The sequence below is a fragment of the Myotis lucifugus genome, unplaced genomic scaffold, assembly GCF_000147115.1.
Source record: "Myotis lucifugus unplaced genomic scaffold, Myoluc2.0 scaffold_58, whole genome shotgun sequence".
Lineage (NCBI taxonomy): Eukaryota > Metazoa > Chordata > Mammalia > Chiroptera > Vespertilionidae > Myotis > Myotis lucifugus.
The window spans coordinates 6087823-6107072 of record NW_005871106.1 but is presented as its reverse complement, the minus strand read 5'-3'; the positions used below and the strand labels follow the sequence as shown (position 1 = coordinate 6107072).

Here is a 19250-nt window from a genome sequence, read left to right as displayed (position 1 = left end):
GAATAGAAAACGCCTCTGCTACAGTGATTCTTGCTTTCTAGATACACTGTGCCAGAACTTTTGAGGCTGCATTTGCACATCTTTCAAGTTTGAGAAACAGCCATATATGTTGACTTTATATTTCAAACAAAAGGTCTGTCACGTTTCTTCTTCAAAAGGCAAGTGGAAGTGCCATCCTTGGATTCTCCTAGGAAGAATCCAAGACACAAACGTTGACACCCTCTTGTCTTTTTCTTCCTATTTGTTTAAGATGGAACCTGTGGTCAAGGAAGTGGCTCAAAAGCTTTGACAGTGGGAATGGTCAACCCATTTCCACGCAGGGAACATGCAAACATCCTTAAGTAGCAAAATAATCAAGGAACATACTATCTGGAGAGAAAAAACATCTTGGATCCCTGTGTTCCCTGAAGGGAGCTTGTGATGTTAGTAAGCATTATTTCTAAGATGTGGAAGATCGATGTGTATTATACATTTATATATATGTGTGTGTATATATATATATATATATATATATATATATATGTAATTTTTTAAAGTCAAGAAGTATTTTTCAAAGTCCTACCTTGATAAAATGTCCTAAATTCCACAGATACCACTCATTCCCTTCCTTAGAGAAGTGGCAGGTCACGTAGACACTTAGCTGTTCAGCACAATAAAAACACGTTGCTTTTACAGGTGTAGCCATAATCAAGGCACAGAGATCTACCAGGATTTTTCTTTAGAAGTTATACAAAATAATCTTATACGTTGTGGTCTGTACAGTGTAATAAACCAGCAATAAAACAACAAGAATATATGAGAGAAGACTGTTGCCCGAGCAGAGGGAAAGTCTAGAGCAGCGGTTCTCAACCTGTGGGTCGCGAGCCTTTTGGGGGTCGAACGACCCTTTCACAGGGGTCGCCTAAGACCATTGGAAAACATATATAATTACATATTGTTTTTGTGATTAATCACTATGCTTTAATTATGTTCAATTTGTAACAATGAAATTGGGGGTCACCACAACATGAGGAACTGTATTAAAGGGTCGCGGCATCAGGAAGGTTGAGAACCACTGGTCTAGAGACTCATTTTCAGACGGGACACACTTCGCAGTAGTGAAGGTGGTAGGTTTTCTGCCTAAAAAGCAAAGGCTCAAAGTAGCTCTAATTCAAATGCCTGAGGCTAGCAGAGGCTCAAAATATGACTGAGAAAAGGTGTTCTTGCCACTCTGTGGCCTGGGGCCTCCTGAGTCTTGGGCTAATGCAGATCAGAAGCGGTGGCCACTTGTCCGCCTGCAGCTTCATAGAGCTAGAACTGGAGAGCCGTGGCACCCTGCATCTCAGTCCTGCTGGATAACTGGGGGGGAAGAGCGCTTCTCCGCCATCTCTCAAGTTTTTAATGAATGAATGAATCAATCAATCAATCACTGACTAGATGAATAGAAGGGGCCCCACCTAGAGACATCTCACTGCAGTGTCACCCAAGTGAGAGCGGATGGTTGGCAGTGACACAAACTGGGGAGGGTGGGGAACGGCATGGTCCATGAAAACAAAAGCTTCAAACCAAACCTGAGGGGAGCAGAGGTAGCCAGAGGCTTGGTGGTCACGCCCGGGAGCCGACAGAGAGCAGGACAGACACTGGGCGTGGGGCTGGCGGGCAGTCTGGGAATGGGCTGTGGACAGGAGGGCGGGGGGAGAGGGCGCCAGGAGGCGGCCCACCCCGGCGCCTCACAAGAGTTCGTACTGCTTGAGGTGCATCCTCTGGATGATGTCGCGGCAGTCGTTGAAGACCCTGCGGATGTTCTCCGTGTCCACCGCGCAGGTGAAGTGCGGGTAGCAGTAGTGCTTGCCGTCCCCGGTCGCTGTGCTGATCCTCTGCAAAAACAGGGGTGTCTGTGCTGCGGGGCCTCCTGGCCACCTGCCCAGGGGCACATGGGACCGCAGCCCCACCCCTCATTCTCAGAGAAGAACCAGGGCAACACTTGGATCAAAGACTCAGGGCTTGGGGTGTTGTCTGACAGGGAACACAGCTGTAGGGAGTGTCCCACTACTGAACACGCAGCTGGAAACCAAGGCACCTTGCCTTGCTCGGGCCACGGAAGCTGAGGATTCAGTTGAGGCAGGGCACACACGTAAAAGGCAGCCACTGGCTGGTTGGCTCAGTGGTGGTCAGCATTTGCAAACTGCAGAGAACAATAACACTCGAAGGGGGTAGGAAAACAGAGTTAATAACACTGCTTACCAAAAACAGATCCCTTATAAAGAACTTGGCTCTGGTAACTTTGGGATCTTCTCCCGCGTCTGGTGTCGCTGTAGAAATTACAAGTGGAATTTTATTTAAATAACGTGAAACAGAACTACAACGCTATGAAAACTTAAAAGGAATTACAAAGTTGGACTGCGAGCCAGGCTGGTGTGGCCCTGTGGTTGAGCATCGACCCATGAACCAAGAGGGCACTAGTTCGATACCGGTCAGGGTTGTGGGCTAGATCCCCAGTATGGGGTGTGCAGGAGGCAGGCGATCAGTGATGTTTCTCTTTCATTGATGTTTCTATCTCTCTGTTCCTCCCCCTTCCTCTCTCTCTAAAAACCAATAAAAACATATTAAAGAAACAAGAACAAAGCTGGACTACGATATACTCATAGCATTAAAAGACACGTATGGCAACCTGGCCAGTGTGCTAAATGGTTAGAGCATTGGCCTGTGTACCAAAGGGTCATGGGCTTGATTCTCAGTCAAGGGCATGTACCTGGGTTGCTGGTTTGCTCCCCGGCCTGGGCCAGGGTGCATGTGGGAGGCAACCAATCGATGTCTCTCACACTGATTCATTCTCTCTCTCTCTCTCTCTCTCTCTCTGGCGGTAGGGGGATAACTTGCACTCAAATAAAATGACAGCATCTCACTGAACACTGGCCACGCCCGCAGCTGCCTTCACTGTCAGCGGTCTCTGGCGGAGAGAAGACCCCGGTCTCCAGGAGCTGGCACCAGGCCTGTGGCTGCGGCTGCAGGGGTGGATCTGCTCAGCCAGGCCACATTCCCATTCCACCAGCCTTGTTCTTAGAAAGACCCCCTCCTACTGTTCCTACCACAGACTACAGCATCTGCAGCCCCAATTAAAATCAGTGTGGCGCCCGGCCAGTGTGGTTCAGTGGTTGAGCATCGATCTATGAACCAGGAGGTCACAGGTTGATTCCTGGTCAGGGCACATGCGGGGTTGTGGGGCTCGATCCCCAGTGTGGGGCGTGCAGGAGGCAGCTGACCAATGATTCTCAGTCAAGGGCATGTACCTGGGTTTAGTAGTTATACAAATAATCTTACATGTTGTGGTCTGTACAGTGTAATAAACCAGAAATAAAACAAGAATATATGAGAGAAGACTGTTGCCCAAGCAGAGGGAAAGTCTAGAGAATCATTTTCAGACAGGACATGATGTTTCTCTCTCTCCCTATCCCTTCCTCTCAAAAAGATCAATGGAAAAAAAAAATCAACATGGCACCCACTCTGATCTAGGCCCTTCTGAGCCTTTCCCCCATTCGCATTCTGAGTTCATGGAACCAGTCGATAGCTCTGAGGCCCTGTGAAGTTTATTTTCCTAAACTCTAGGCTCCAAATCAGCGTGTTCTCGTCACTGTCTTCCCTTCTCTGTTATGGCCACTGTGGTCTGGGGAGCTCTGCAGGCGCTGAGTCAGCCCTGACCTGGAGGCCTGCCAGGCTTGGCCAGGGAGGTGCCAGGGCAGGCCCGGTGCAGAGGGGAGGGAGGAGTGAGCAGGGGAGGAGCACAGTGTGACTGAGGGTGTGGGGGAGGAGCGCAGTATTGCTCAGGGGTGTGGGGAGGTGCAGCTCTATTTCCTGGACAGGTCAGGACTGGCCTCAGTTTGTGGGAGATTAAGTCAATGTTGATAGGGATCTTACGCAGGTTTGTGAAGTGTTTCAGAAGTCCAAAGAGTTTTCTGAAAAGTTGAGTGACCAGAATCAGGGAGCCTGGGAGAGGAGCTGCACTGACCAGATCCATAGCTGAGATGAGGGTCAGGGCCAGGGCCCAAAGGAGGGGAAAGGAAGCGTGTGTCGTCCTGGGTGGACAGTGAGGTAAGCTCCACAGTGCTGACTGGATGGGTCAGGGAAGGGGGGGCTGGGGACTGGGGAAGTTAAGGCAGAGTCAGTTGTCAGGAGACAGGAAATCAGCAACAGAGAGGGCAGCACCAGGGGTGCTCTGAACACCCCCTGGGGCGGGGGTTAGCCACCTGAGCCCTGGGCAGCACACCCCTGGGCTGCCTGAGGTCCGTGCAAAGAGGCTGATGAATTGTCCCACCTTCTCAGCTGGAGTTTCTAGGAAAGTCCTTTTCATTCTGCTCAATCCAGTGTGGGATTCAAATGTAAGAAGTGGTGTGATTTTGCTGTAAACAAACCTGTCCTCCGGGACTCTGGTGGCCCAGGGTCTGCTCAGAACTGCAGAGCAGCAGCTGGAAACAGCTCTGCCGGGCAGGCCTCCTGCCTTCGCACTGGAGTCCCGTTCCCAGGAGCACCTTAATGGGAATCACCAACGTCGTAGCCAAAGTCACCCCTCAGATAAGAGACGTAAACACGGGGCAGAAAGCCCGGGCTCCGGAGGAAAGGTCCTCACAGGCTCCACCTGAGTGACCTTGAACAAGTGGCTTTACCTCTTTCAGCCTCACTTCCCACAAGAAAACAAACAACGAAAACTCCCACGTAGGGCTACTGGGAGGGTTCGGCGTGCAGGTCCATGTAAAGGGCTGACTGAGGCCCAGGTGAGGCACAACTTACCCCAACGGGTGACAGATTCACCCCCAAACTATCCTCTCTCCAACTGCACAGTTCAGGTGGAAAGTCCAACTGCAATTTTTACAAATGGAAGCCGACCCGGACGTCTTAGGCCGCTCCTACCTTAGGGAGGGGCAGTCGTCAACAGGAGTGATTTTCATTAACTGAGTGTCCTAGAGCCATCAGAACTGTTGGAACTATAGTTATTGGGCTACTGAACAATGAAGTCTTTTCCTTAATCGGGGGAAGCTTGTTTTGAAGCCTTACCATCCTCAGGAACAGTGTAATTTGCATACTCTGGGAAATAATCCTCAATTTTTGACTTCCCTGCCAAGACTTTCTCTGCCAGCATATCTTGTTTGTTCAAGAACAAGATGATAGAAATGGTCCGCAACCACCTGAAAAGGAGAAATAAATACACACATTGCACATCCACTCTGTGGGAAAGAACAGCGAGCGCAGGAGGAACTCAGTGACGAGGGGAGCACTGCGCCTTCCTGGCGGGGATCGGCCTGAGCACTGCCCCACAGACCGATATCTCCATCCCGCACTCGGTCGCCAAGAAAGACATTCTTAAAATGTAACTAAATATGACAGCTGACTCAGCAGTTTTAGCGCCTTCCACCTTATCTTCCCTGGGGACATACACGTACTGGCTAAGGATTACTTATGTAAGAAATACACTTGGATTATTTATGGTGGGTGTAACTTACTAAGAAAGTGTCAGAAAACTAGAAGTTACAGTGTTGTTAATAAGACACAGGACTCCTGAGCTAATCGCACAGAACATAGTTGCGGCTGGCTTGGTTTTTCCTGCCACCTCTGAGCAGGTCTGAGTTCTCCAGACTGGGCAGAATGTTCATCAGATCTAGATCTAGATCCCGGCGCTGGACAGGTCAGGCTGGGGGTGGGGTGGGGGGGCTCAGGCACCGTGGAGGTGCAGGCAGGAAAGTTCTCTGTCTCATTTCGATAGACGCTGGAAACTGGCTTAACACGAGTTCAGTGTGCACATCAGCAAAGCCTTTAGCAAGTCCATTCCTTCGCACAGGAATCTTACCAGGAATTAGAAACACAACCCATTCTTCCCCCACATGGAAATAGCCTTAAGGTTTCTTCCGGTTAAAAAATACACAGCCCTTGCCCTGGCTGGTGTGGTTCAGCTGGTTGGACGATTCTATTCCTGGTCAGGGCACACGCCTAGGTTACGGGTTTGATTCCCAGTTGGGGTGCGTGCGAGAGGCAACTGAGGTGTTTCTCTCTCTCTCTAAAATAAAAAAATATCCTCGGGTGAGGATTAAAAAGATACACAGTCCTTGTAAAAATGAATTTTTAATTATAGAAAACTTAGTAGATAGGAAAAAATAAAATGTAATTACACCCAGAGACAACTATTATGTTTTGACTTTTCATTTTTTTTCTATCCTCACACATATTTATCATGTTTATAAAAATAAGTTCAAGGTGTTTTTAGATCTGCCTTTTCATTTAACAACGTTGTGGTCATTTTCCCATGTGACTGTGTGTGTGTCTATATCTATATCTATAATTATCTCTATTTTAATGACTCCAACATTTCTGTGTATACCCAGTGTTTCTTGACTCGTTCTTTCCCACTGTCTTAATAGTATAAAAATAAGAACAGCTGTTGAGCACTTTATTAGAGAAATATTGGCCTGATAACCCATTGGCCTTTTGCAAGGACAGCTTATGTTTCTGACCTCCATGGTGCTATTTCTCCCCAAATATTTCAGAAGACACTGATTTTTAACTCCATGTGCAGTGTTTGGTGTGTGTGTGTGCCGTTCGCTGCCGTTCGCTCCTGTGTAGCAGTAGCACTTTCAGACAAGAACTGTAACTGATCGTAGGGGTCACCTAGCTGTATGTGGATGCTTAAAACTGGCACTTTCTAAATTCTGAAAACCAAACCAAACCAAACCAAACCAATTTTGTACCCTAGATAATAATCTTAGACTCTTAGGCTCTCAAAACAGAGATTTAAATTTTCTTCACCGCCCTGGCTGGTTGCTCAGTGGTTAGAGTGTTGGCCCTTGCACCTAAGGGTTGTGGGTTCGATTCCCCATCAAGGGCATGTACCTGGGTTGCAGGTGTGATCCCCCGCCCCAGCAACCAATTGATCTCTCTCTCTCTCCCTTCCTCCCCACCTCCTTCCACTCTCTCTAAAAATCAATGGGAAAAAAATGTCCTTAAGTGAGGAATAATGAATTTTCTTCACAAAGCACTAGCAGAGCTCCATCAAGGAACGGTCCATGTTAAGTATGTCTGTATGTGAGATGGACTAAAAAAGCTACTTCCTGCAGGTTTTGGATTTACCGGTAAGGAACGAATGGCTATGTCTGGAAACAATAATAAAAGTGAGCTGAGTGAAACTTTTAATGAAAGGAAATTTGCCATCCAGGGGTGAGACTGAACTTATTATCTTTATAACCTGTTGTTCCAGATGCTTTCGAAAAGGTCCAGGGACTCTCTCAGCCTGTTGGTGTTGTTATCCTCCCGAATCACCATGTTGTAGCTACTGCAGGCTGCCACGTAGATGATGGCGGTGACGTCTGAGGGGAGAAGAGAGGGAGTTAGATGTCACTGGGGGTGATGATAAAGCACACATCCAACTGCTACCCTGTGCAGGGTGACTGTCATTCCCTGACCGTGAGAGAGACCTGAACCAGCACCGTGTGTGCAACTGGTCCTTCAGCCACGTGCCCGGGCAGGAGTCCACCCATATTAGCAAATGGCAGCTGGGAGCTGGGGATACTTAAATTCCTTACTTATGAGAATCATATTTAAGGCATTTTATAGATGATCTCATGCAAAGCTACTTAAACATAGTGGCAGGAGTGAGGGGAGAATCCATCCCCTTTTCTTGAGGGTGCATAGAAATCACCGTTAAAGCACTGGATCCATTTTCTTCTCTCGTCCCTCTGGCCACCGACATCAAACATGCTGTGGAAGGAGAAGAGGACGGTAATTACTTGGGGTGTGAGGACGCACCCTGTACTCTGTGCTCTTCTTCACGCTGCCCGCCTGCAGCACAGCCTGTGCAGCCTCGGCCTGTGTCACCTCGGCCTGCGCGGCCTCGGCAGGCTGCTCGGGCAGCCCCGGGTCTGCACCAGGGAGCCAGCCTGGGCATCCACAGCCAGCTGTTTCTCGGGTCACAGCGCTGGCCCTGTGGTCACGGGGTGGCTTGGGCTCCTCTTCTCAGGGCGGCCTGTGCAGCGCATCCCTCTGCCCGAGTTTCTGGCAGCAGTTTCTCTCCACCTGCCCCACCAATGCCTGGGGTCTTTCTCACCTTCGCAGGCCTCTCCAGTCTTGGATCCCTCCCTTCCCTACACTCACTGCATGCACCTCAGGACCACACAGTCACATTTACTTCTCCGGAAGGATGGCAATCCATTTGGCACTCTGCGGGGTCTCCCGGGTCCATGCCCAGCAGGCCCCAGACGGCAGCAGGGCGGGCTTCCTGCCCACAGCCCCGAAGCAGGCCTGCTCCCAGCAACACACTTACTGAAAGTTCACTTTGTCCACTTGGAATCGGGTCTCAAAAATCCCTGATGTCAGAACTCTGCATCTGAGAAGGTCCTGGAGCAGGAAGAGAAAAGCAGACCAAGGGACACCATTGGTCTCCTTCAGAAGGGACGCCCGGGATGCAAGCATCACGGAGCTTTTCAAATAGCGGTTTCTTCCATTGTAAGAGCAACAGCAGTGCAGTCCTTAAAACTCAGACAGAGGTGCTCTGTCTCCCTCCCCGAGCCCCACCCCGAGAAAGTCACAGTTAATGCACTGGTTTGGTCTTAGAGACTTGATAGCTGTGCTTTTATTTTTTTCAGGATTTTTATTTTTAATCACCGAGGAGCGTAGTCACTGTTGTGCTCCTGACAACCACACCCCTCCCTTAAGGTTGTGGGCGAGATGCTGCCTGCACTCTCCTGATATAACCGATATAACGAGAGCCAGCTGTTCTGGGTTTAGAGCCATTTGGGCGAGAAAGCAAAGGAAGTGCAACTGCACTCACAGATCATGGATGCTTTGGACTGGGTGCTAACAGAGTTAAGATTTCCTCTCTCCCCCGCACACTTCTCTGCTAAGATGAAAGATGACTGTGGCCGGGAGGGGATGAGGAAGCCATAATTTTATAAGCTGACATCTCTTGTATGCTTGCCAGATGTCAGGGTATTTTTTCTGATCACAAATCCATTGTGGTGTTAATGAGGCAGACACTGCAATCTCTCCGGAAGCTGGGAGGTGGTCCTCCCCTCTCAGCCTGGAGAGAGGAGCCTCATGGGAATGCATGACTCAAGGCTGGGAAGGCTCCGTGGCTCTGCCAGGTAACTGAGTGCTCGCTCACAGTCAGCCCCAGAGACAGGTGGGCTTGAGGGATGGAGAGGAGCTCAGACCTCCAGGCCGTGCAGCGCAGAGAAGAGAAGAGCCTCCCTGAGATCCCACGGCAAGGGGGACGGGGAATGGGGGACGCAGACAGGGGAGTGTTGCAGAGGCAGTCTGAACGGAGCCCCCTAACTTCTTTGGAGCTCACTGAGCTCTAGAGGCGTCCAGAGGGCGCTTAAGCTGAACAATTCATGGTTCTCCAAGTCTCTACAGATGCCTGAGGGTCAAAGGTTTGGGGGCCACGGAAGGTCCCTCTCTGCTGCTTGCAAAGGGGTAATTTTCCTGGCTAAACCCCTGGAGAGTGTGCTGTGGTTTGTGACTCAGACCAGGGCCAGAAGCAGGATGGGCAGGGTTTATGAAGCGAGGGAGGCAAAGGTTTAGTTTTCTGTGGAGAGCTCCAAGAGGAATGGGATTGCTTAGTCCTATCCCACAGATAACATTATTTTGATATTGGGAATGGAGAAATTTAGTACATTTCAGAGAGCTAAGTCTATGGGCCATTAACAGGGCATAGCAAACATACCACCTGTACATGCAGGGACAACATAATTTGCAAGGAGTAGTTATTTGAAGAAAATTTTCCTTAATCCATTTAAAGACAATCACTGACTAATACTGACAATTTCTTTGACCTCACGAGGTTCCAACAGGTGGCTCAGCTCTGAGTTCACGTACCTGGTCTGTGGGGGTGTAGTCCACCAGGCTGACGCTGTCGATTCTCTCCAGGAAGCTGAAACGAGAGCCAGCAGTGCTCAGAAAGTCCTCAGATTCCCTTCTCCTGGGTTGTGGGTGACACTGGGACAGCCACACCAGCACAGGACAGGGCAGCAGGAGCCGAGGGAAGCTCCCATTTCCCTTCCCGCACATGTGTCTGCCCAAGTAGTGTAACAGTCCTGATTGACGTAGTCATGTCACCATAACTACCTTCTTCCCTCTGCCTTCCCTCTTCTCTCTTGTCCAATGTTGTAGGGTGGGGGGTGAGGGACCACTCAGAAATTGGAAGGGACACAGACTTCCTTCCAAGGCTAAGCTAGTAGAGGAAGGCCATGGTGGGATGTAAATACAAAATGGGGAGTGAGAGATGTTCCTTTAGCGTAGTAAGTTCCTGATGAGGTCTGAAACCTTAGGAGTGTGTGTGTGTGTGTGTGTGTGTGTGTGTGTGTGTTTAATCTGGGGGGCACACCTGGCGGAAGCTATAAGACTGGTCCCAGAGGTCTGATATGAGACACAACAGGAGGCAGGGAGGAGTAAGCGGCAGGAAAGGAGATCACACTGCACCTGCAGGTGGCAGAAGACAGGTGCGCGCCCTCCGCTGCACCGCCCGCTCACCCGGCAGAGGCACCCTGTGCATCTTGTCTAAGACAGCACCCTTGTCCACCTCCACGCCAACCTGGCTTTATTTTTCTACAAAGTGCTTAGCACGACCTGACATGTTTACATTCATTTGTTTATTGTCTGTTTCTTCCTACAAAACGCAAGCCGCCCAGAACAGGCCTTTGTCTGGCTGGCCCAGGTGTCCCCCGGCACCTCCGAAGACCTGACCCCTGATTACTTGTCTGATGAGTGACATTTGCTCCCCCCTCCTCCTGGAGCTGGAAGAGGTAAGCGAGCAGGTGGCTGAGAGGCCCAGCCCCCAAAGGACACGGGTGGTCAAGACCCAGGAGCTGGTGGGGACTGGTAGCTGGCGGTCAGAGGCCACCTGGGGAAAGAGTGGGCAGCGGGGCTTCAGAAGGGCAGGGGAGCGTGAGGAGAGGGAGTGGGCTCAGTGGCCCAGGTTCTCCTGGCCGAGGATGCCCCTGTGGCCAGGGCGAGGCTCCTACACTGAGGAGAGTGTATGTGACGTAGACAGGGACAGGGGCCGGCTCCCCTGCCTGTCCAACACTGGAAGGTTTGGGCACCATCACTGGGTATGTGAAGTAAAGCAAAGATCGGGCCTTCTCCTAAGCCCTTGTACTTGGGGCATTCTGCATAGCACAGAGGTGCTATCTCCCATCTCTGCTCGATGCCCCACCAGCACCCCACCAGCCTGCACTGCAGGTCTTAAGATGCTTTCAGCACGGGCAAGAGGGAGGCCACGGACACAGCAAGACCACTTAACTGTCGTGGCCACCTTCACTCCTCGCTAAGGACAGTCCCAGTGTCCTGCTGCGGGGATGGCATTTTGGTGCCCCTCCATCCATGTGCCCTTGATTTGGCACAAGGCCCGGCTGCTCCAGGACCAAGACCTACCTCAGAGCTGCAACAAGAGGCAACCAACTCTGCGGCAGGGGAGCCACCGGCAGGCTGTGGCGAGGGGCTAGGGTGGATCTGCTGGTGTTAGAGATATCCGTTCAGAGACAAAAGGCGGTGAGGGCAGTGTCCCAACTGAGGCCATTTCAGCTGGAAGCCAGGGCCAGGCCCACGCAAGGGGAAGCAGCTGTGGGGGGAGGTGCCTGTGACTGCACTGCCTGCTGCAGGAGGAGGTGGCAGTGCCTCTGAGAGGCCAGAGGGACCCTGATCTGCCTGTGGCCCTTCCGGGAGGTGCTGCTCCACGCATACCAGGGGTAGGTGAATTGGCCTGGCGTGCGGGGCTGGTGCCTGAGATGGAGCAGTTTGGACAGAGTACAAACTGAGGAAATGCCACAGGAGGGGACCGCCTGGGAGCTGGAGAATCAGGAAGGCCCCAGGTTTGAAAACCACAATGCCGTTTGGCTAAGTGCTTGCTGGTCTTGAATTGGGTGAAGTACGCACTGAGTGCCTGACCGTCTAGCAGGAAAGGAGCCAAAAGATTCTGTGATGGAGGAAGAGGTTTCTGCCCCTGGAAAGGGAGCTCTGGCCTGTAGCCCAGACCTCCAGGAGGGTCTCGGATGGGGAGCTGAGCTGCTCCCTGCCCCCAACCCCAACCCATGGGCTACAATAACTTGATTCAGAAAGGATCTGTTCTCCTGGCTGGAGATGGATAATCTGACATGTGACACAGAAACCAATAGTCTCTGATTAAAAGGGCTGGAAGGAACTGAAAATTAAACGAAACATGAAGTCTTTGGTTATAGAGTTTAGGAAGCAACCAATTTCTATCAGGATGCAGAGAGGGTGGAGGGAGGTGGGTGACTCAATTAACATGTTAATAAGTAGTATAAGTAGAAACAATGGGATATGGCTAAAAAAATACATGAAAAGGTTCTGATGGATGGGGGAGTACCTTCCTGAATGCTGCTAAAAATACATGGTTCTGAGATGTCGATGACAAAGGCAAAGATGTCAAGTTCTTTTCCCATCCTCAGACTCCAGGATGGGTATTCGAGTTTTTTCCAGCTCTGATGCTTAACCATCTAAGGGAGCTCTGAGAAGCATCAATGAACATTTCCAAGAGCATCTCCTGAATTGTTACTGGTGCTGACTGGTGTTCTGAGTGCATAGGTTTCAAGTTTGTGCAATAAAATAAAAAGTGAAAATTCCCCCAGCATGTGAATGCATCCCCAGTTCTTTGAGACACTCTCTGAGGAATAAAGGAATAAAATAAGAATCTATAAATTTCTGCCACATTTTGCCTAGGTCTTTGGTTCAACCCACATATTTCTCAGCATGTTGTAGAAGTACTTCATATCAGGGCTCCTAAGATAATACAGGGCGTCCCCAAAAATGTATACACACACTCTGAATAATTATAAAGGCAGTTTTATTAAAATACATTTCATTTTCAAAATTGAGCTATCAGCTGTTAAAGTGTGTATGCACTTCTGTGGGGCACCCTGTAAATAGAGATGAGTTTTAAGGGTCTTACTAATTATACACAGAATTTCACATGACTACATTTTAAAGCTTACATAGTCTTCTTAAATATGCCACCAGATTAAAGAATCCCCCGTATAGACCATCCATTCACAATAGATACATAGGTGTAAGGCAATACCGAATTACAACTGTAAAACATCACCCTCATATGGGCACTATGAAAAAGTAGTTAGCCCCAGCTGGTTTGGCTCAGTGGATAGAGCGTCGGTCTGCAGACTGAAGGGCCCCAGGTTCCATTCCCAAGGGCACATGCTGGGGTTGTGGGCTCAATCCCCCCCAGTAGGGGGCATGCAGGAGGCAGTCGGTCAACGATTCTCTCTCATCACTGATGTTTCTCTCTCTCCCTCTTCCTTCCTCTCTGAAATCAATAAAAATATATTCAAAAAAGTAGTTAAAAAGCATTTTATTTAGATTTTCTTCCATTTTCTGCTACAGCTGAGGATATTTATGTTTGCAGAAGCATTTTTATTCTCATCATTTAGATCTTCTTTCTGTTTGATATTGGTTCAAAATAGCAATTCATTGTTTATTTCTCATCTATTTCTGCTCCTCTTCTAAAATAACTTAAAAGTCACAGAGTTCTTATGCCCATGGAATTGATCATGAAAAGGGATACGGAAGGGATCATGAAGAGATGATTTATTTAAAAATCATTTACTTTTAACATATACATTTAAATATATTTAATATTATCTCTGTGAAAAATTTACCAAGTTGGAACTCTGTCGAGGTAAGTAAAAACCTTTTCTCAGTGTTACTGAAATTGATTTCAAGATACTTATTTTCATGATATAAAAATACTATGGAGTGACAAAGAGCAGCATGGTTAAGACCCACGCTGCTTGTATAACCACGCAGAAACCCTATTTTGTTTAATCTGACCTTTTTTCCTTTTTCCACCCCTTTTGATTAAAACTGGCCTCATCCAAAACTCTGACTTAGCCACCTCTCCCGTGAACAAGCCCCCCACCTCCCCCTTAATCATTGAGCCCTCAGAACAAGGCTCTGGTTGGCATCAAACAAAATGGAACATCCCACTGACTAAACCCTGGGGAAACCAGCCAGAATGATGCCATGGCTGACATCAGGACCAGATGCAATGACCAATTACCCACTACCCTAGCAGGAGCCAACTGAGCACACCAGGTCCAGCAATCGTGACCAAGAGAAACACTGTCTGTCCTGTTCCATATGGTTGTAGAGAAACCATCCAGCCATAGAAACAGGAACCTAGGTAAACCAGGCAGGCATTTTGTTAATGCCAGTCAGTTGATTAAAACAATGACAGGGGCTTGCCCATCAGTTTGTTCAATGCCAAATGGCTAGTGGCTTTTTGTCAAAAGTACTCAAAGTCTTGAGTTTTGGATTTTGGCTACAGAAATGCCTCCAAGAGGGTGTTGTGCATATTGCAAAGGAAGAATCTAGAACAGAAAGTCCCTCGCTTCTGCTTCACAATGTGAGATTGTCTGGCTGACCCTGAGACTACGCTCAGTTAATAAGGTTTAGACTGGTACTTATTTTAGGTGTCTCTTTTCCAAATCAAAGACAGCTGGGTAGGTACACAGTGTCCTACAGTCACAGCATGTCTCTATCTAAAAGGTACACATATACATTAACATTCCTTCAAGAAGAAATAGCTTTAGTAAGCAAGTTCTCCAATAGCGCACATGTAATTGAACTGAAATAATCTAAATTGTTCATAAATAAATGAAAAGTATATTCTAAATCCATGTTAGAAACTGTACATTGAAGGCAGAAAAGTAAAAAGGAGAAATAAAGAGTAAAAACTATTAGTAGTTGCATGGGAGATTAACTATTTCCTTAATGTTTGAGTTGGATCCTTTTGAAAATTGTATCTGTTGCCTGGAAAAGTTTCAATGTGAGGGAGAATCTTGTTGCCTTTAATAAACTATCATAATAAAGAAGTAATAGCTAGAAATAGGCTTCTAGAAACGTGCATGAAAATTCCATGCTACCTGAACAGACATTCAGGTAGTGAGTTTGGAAAAATACCAGGCTTTCTGAACCAAACCTACCTCTGAATTATTGTTCTTAAATACTCTTAAACAGAATGCACACTTACATGTAGTAACATGCAGTTTAAGATGATTTATTTGACAAACTTCTGTGGTTTACACTTCAATATTTCATCAACTGCAAAAATAAGGAAATTCATGGGTCTAATATGCTTTCGAAATAATACTTATGGTTCCTAAAAATTTACATCCATATAGTTTAAAATGAACATATTTTAAGAAAGTTCAAGCTTATTCAAGCATTGTTTAATCTCACAAAATAGATGAATATTGTTGGGAATATTTCTATTACAAAAGGGTCATCAATTTACCAAAGAACTCAACACTAAGCTATTTTCAAAGTTTTAATTATTTGTTCCAGTCTAAAGAGGGGTTACAACTCATGCTGAACTCACACAGTTGCCTCTGTGCAACCAGGTGGATGAGAGGAGACATCGAAAGGAGGGAGTTCTACAAGGATGTGGCACAGACAATGGACAGGTGTCCCTTAGAGAAGACTTCAGAACAACCACCAGTCAGATATAAAGACACTTAAATTTAAGGGGCGGTTCTCCTCTACATATACGTGCTGTTTTCTCCCCTTAACCACAGTCAGTTACACTGGAAAACATGTCATTAACAGTGAATCCTTCAAAGGGTCTGGGAGAGTCCCTATAGTTACCTTCTGAAACACTGGTTTTCTCTGTTGGAGAAATCTTCCAGTGAAGGAAAGGAGGGATTTAAAATATCTGTAAGTATTCAAGTTAGATTAACAGACTTGTCAAGGCAAAAGCAAACTGGTGTTCTTCATGTTTTGAGGCTAAGAAGGTTTTGGCTACAGGATTTCCTTTTCAGCTAGAAAATACACCCTGCTCTTCCAGAAGGATGGAAGGCAACACAGGTGAGTCCTAGCCTCAGAGGGTCAAGCACGCTGTCCCATCCTGCATCTCCTCCCCACCCCCCCAAACACACTTCGTTCTGGCTGCGTGGCTAAGTAAAACATTCCAACTTACATTTCCAAAGTTTTTAAGGAATTGTCTTAAGAACAACATAATAGATGCAAATAACTAGAACGTAAAATGCTGTTCTAATTTTAACTCTATTTTTGGTTGTTAAAATCAAAACAAAACCCACAAACACACAGTCTCAGGGTTTTCTCAAACCAATCAGCAGTTCTTTGGCAATGTTAGGGTAAGTAATGTGGCTGCTATGCTAATTAACATTTTATAAGAAATGTAATTAAAGCGTTGAGATAGGAAAATAACTAGAAATGTTAGAGAAGCTCATCTGAAAGAAACTGTCATATGTTAAACCTTGTAAATCTTAAAAAAAATTTACAGAATGTAAACAGTAAAAGTGTATTATGCAAGGATGTCCTAAGGTAATTTTAATATAAGTTATGAAACAGATTAATAGTCAACTGTAGTCTTATTTTGATGGCAAAAAAAAACAAAGGATACACAGAAATGGCACTGTTCATTAAATAAGTCGAATGAGGTGTTGATAACCCTGCCAAGTAATCACTCTCCTCTTTTCATGTACCGCATGTCAATTTTATATATTACCAACAATGACACTACATTCAAAATAAACTTCGATTTTGATAGTTCAGGCAGAAAACGGAATACACAGGAACTAGAGATTTGATCAGGTTTTTGAGGAAGACTCATCTACGCCAAGTTAACGAGTCCTGTTAAAAGGCAGCTATAAAAATACACATTATCACAAGATAGACAGAACTTTAAAATCCAGTTAAGGGTGGAGAGAGCCTGGAATTTCTTAATGTACCCGAGCGCGCTGTGAACCCGAAGGCGGAAGCATCGAAGAGCGTTCAGCATTCAAAGGCTGTAGTGTGCAACCTCTCTCTCCAGCAGACGGAGTGCGTTTCAGACGGGGCCGCCGACGGGAGACCCCAGGGGGAGCTCCGGGGTTACACCTGGTCTCGCAGGCGGGCCAGCCGCTGGGACAGCTCGTCCTGCTCCGCCGAGGCCACGCTCGTGCCCACCGAGTCGGTCTGGCCCTGCGGCAGCTCCATGTTGAGGTCCAGGCCGGCCTCGTCCGCCATCTCCTGGAGCAGCATGTCCACTTGGCCCTGGGGCGTGGTCAGCGTCGTCGTGCTGCTCATCGTGTCTTCCATCTGCTGCGTCTGGACGTCCAGCGTCTCAAACTGGTGCTCGAACTTGTCCATCAGGGCGGAGATCTTCTCCAGGTTCATGGTTTTCAACGTCGCGTCCATCGACTTCACCACCCCGGCCATGGACTTGGTCACCTTGCCCATCGTCACCGCCGTCTGGACCCTGGCGGCCACCGCGTCCACCCGCGCACTCATCCTCAGGAAGTTCACCCCCTGGTTCTTCTGGCGGATGGCGTTCTCCGCGTGGATCTTCGCGACTTCCATGTTGCCCTTCTGAATGGCCTTTTTGATTTTGGCCTTTTCGGCCTTCTCCTCTTTGTCGCATTTCTTGGCGCTGCGGCTCAGCTCCTTGGCCGCGAACTTCAGGTTGAACAGGTGCTTCTCCATGTTGGACATGGTCGGGCGGCTCCTCGGGGTGGGCGGCCGGGCGGGCGGGCGCGGAAGGGAGGCGGCGAGGAGGTCCGCTCGGGGTTGCCGCTCCTTTGTTTTGGTCCTACTTCCTGTTTTTGCTACGCGGCGCAGGCGATGACGTCAGAGCCCGGAGCCGGGAGGTGGGGCCCGCGGGGCGGAGGCACTGGGGGCGGGGCCTGTGGGAGGGACCTTAAGGCCGGACTCCCCCCAGCGGCGAGCTCAGACCTGACTCAGGGGACGGCCCGGCTGACTAGGGCACTTGCTTTCTGCGCTGAGTTCTGCACCCCCACGCACCCCCTTTTTAAAAAAATAATATATTTTATTGATTTTTTACAGAGAGGAAGGGAGAGGGATAGAGAGTTAGAAACATCCGATGAGAGAGAAACATCAGCTGTCTCCTGCACACTCCCCACTGGGGATGTGCCCGAAACCAAGGTACATGCCCTTGACTGGAATCGAACCTGGGACCCTTCAGTCCGCAGGCGGACGCTCTATCCACTGAGCCAAACCGGTTAGGGCTTTAAGTATATAAATAAGCAGATTCATGAAAAGCCATGTTCACACACCCACTTTCTTAGGCTATGTCTGCTGAAATGTGCAGAATGTGTCTAGAGCTGCCGGTAAAAAGTGTCCTAACTCTAAACGTGTCAGGCCTCCAGGTGTCTGGGCAGAGGGCTAAAAACCAGCCATCAGCTAGGTCTGCAGACCAAAGCTTTCTCTCTTTGCACGGGTAACTTCCACTTTCGGAGGGGAACCTGAAACCATGGATTGCTAATACATGAAACTATAAAACAAAAGATGTGTTATTGTCCCGCCTTGCAATCTCTGATTACGGTTTGGGCTGCGGTCCTGTGATATCATTTTTATTTATTTCACCAATGGCTGAAAATACCTTCAAAATCACAGACCACCACATTTTTACCATAGCTGGAAGTTCGGTTTATTGGTGAGTTGCCAGCAGCTATCATCCAAATATCTTTCTGTGATTTCATAATAAAAAACACACACACCATCATTTGCCAACACTATTCTATCTATTTGATGTTTCATAAATACCCAAGGAACTTCACTCATATTTAAGTTTGACAGGCTAAATTGTCGTTTTAAATTATGCAGGCAGAGAACAGTGAAGTATTGGGACCCACACCCACAGGCATACATCAAAAACTGTCACTATGTATTATACCCTTAAAAATGCAGGCTTTAAATGGCAGCAATGTGCTGTAGCTTTTTTCTTTTAGAAAGATTGCTCAGATACAGCAATAACAAAATATAAGAAGGTCCAACCTGCTGAATGAGCTAGGTTGAAAATGATTACTGAGAGCTCATTCTGTTTAGAGATCATTTTGATCCAGAGTCTCCCCATCCCCGTGTGCCTCCTGTGATAACTTGCCAAGTGTCTTGCACCACAAATTAAAGATGTGCTGGTGTTACGTGCATTTTCCTAAAACGGCTCTGATTAGATCACTCTCTTGCTCCAAACCTGGGCAGAAAGGCTGAACTCCTCTATGTGCCATATTGGGTCCCCATCCTCTCATTTCTTTCCCTCCCCTATGCTCCAGTTAAACCAGAATGAAGCTTGGAAATGGAGTATCATTTGATCAGGGTGGAGAATGAGAATTGAAGCTCCACCCTCTGCTGCCTGGGCTTCCATCCCATTCATCTCTGCCTATTGCCCCTCCTCAAAAGCCACCTTCTCCACGAAGCCTCCCAGGGCCCCTGCCTCTGTGGTGCCATTGTACCCGGCAGCTCTGCCA

At 48.0% G+C, this 19250-nt stretch overlaps 2 protein-coding genes across 2 annotated transcripts in view; both read right to left on the bottom strand.

Moving 5' to 3' along the window:
• Nucleotides 1-1006: 1006 nt before the first annotated feature.
• The window catches only part of GNAL (G protein subunit alpha L), a 73141-nt gene continuing 54897 nt past the window's right edge, over nt 1007-19250 (bottom strand). Inside the window, exons 6-12 of the mRNA XM_023754260.1 lie at nt 9835-9889; nt 8282-8355; nt 7661-7719; nt 7208-7328; nt 5029-5159; nt 2224-2291; nt 1007-1856 (exon numbers count right to left, since the gene is read on the bottom strand). Coding sequence (XP_023610028.1) covers nt 1710-1856; nt 2224-2291; nt 5029-5159; nt 7208-7328; nt 7661-7719; nt 8282-8355; nt 9835-9889 — 655 coding nt within the window. The 3' untranslated portion in view covers nt 1007-1709. The remainder of the gene's footprint in view (nt 1857-2223; nt 2292-5028; nt 5160-7207; nt 7329-7660; nt 7720-8281; nt 8356-9834; nt 9890-19250) is intronic.
• Nucleotides 13572-17603, bottom strand: CHMP1B (charged multivesicular body protein 1B). Its single transcript, XM_006089295.3, has one exon. The coding sequence runs from the start codon at nt 17476-17478 to the stop codon at nt 16879-16881; it is 600 nt and encodes a 199-aa protein (XP_006089357.1). The 5' UTR covers nt 17479-17603; the 3' UTR covers nt 13572-16878.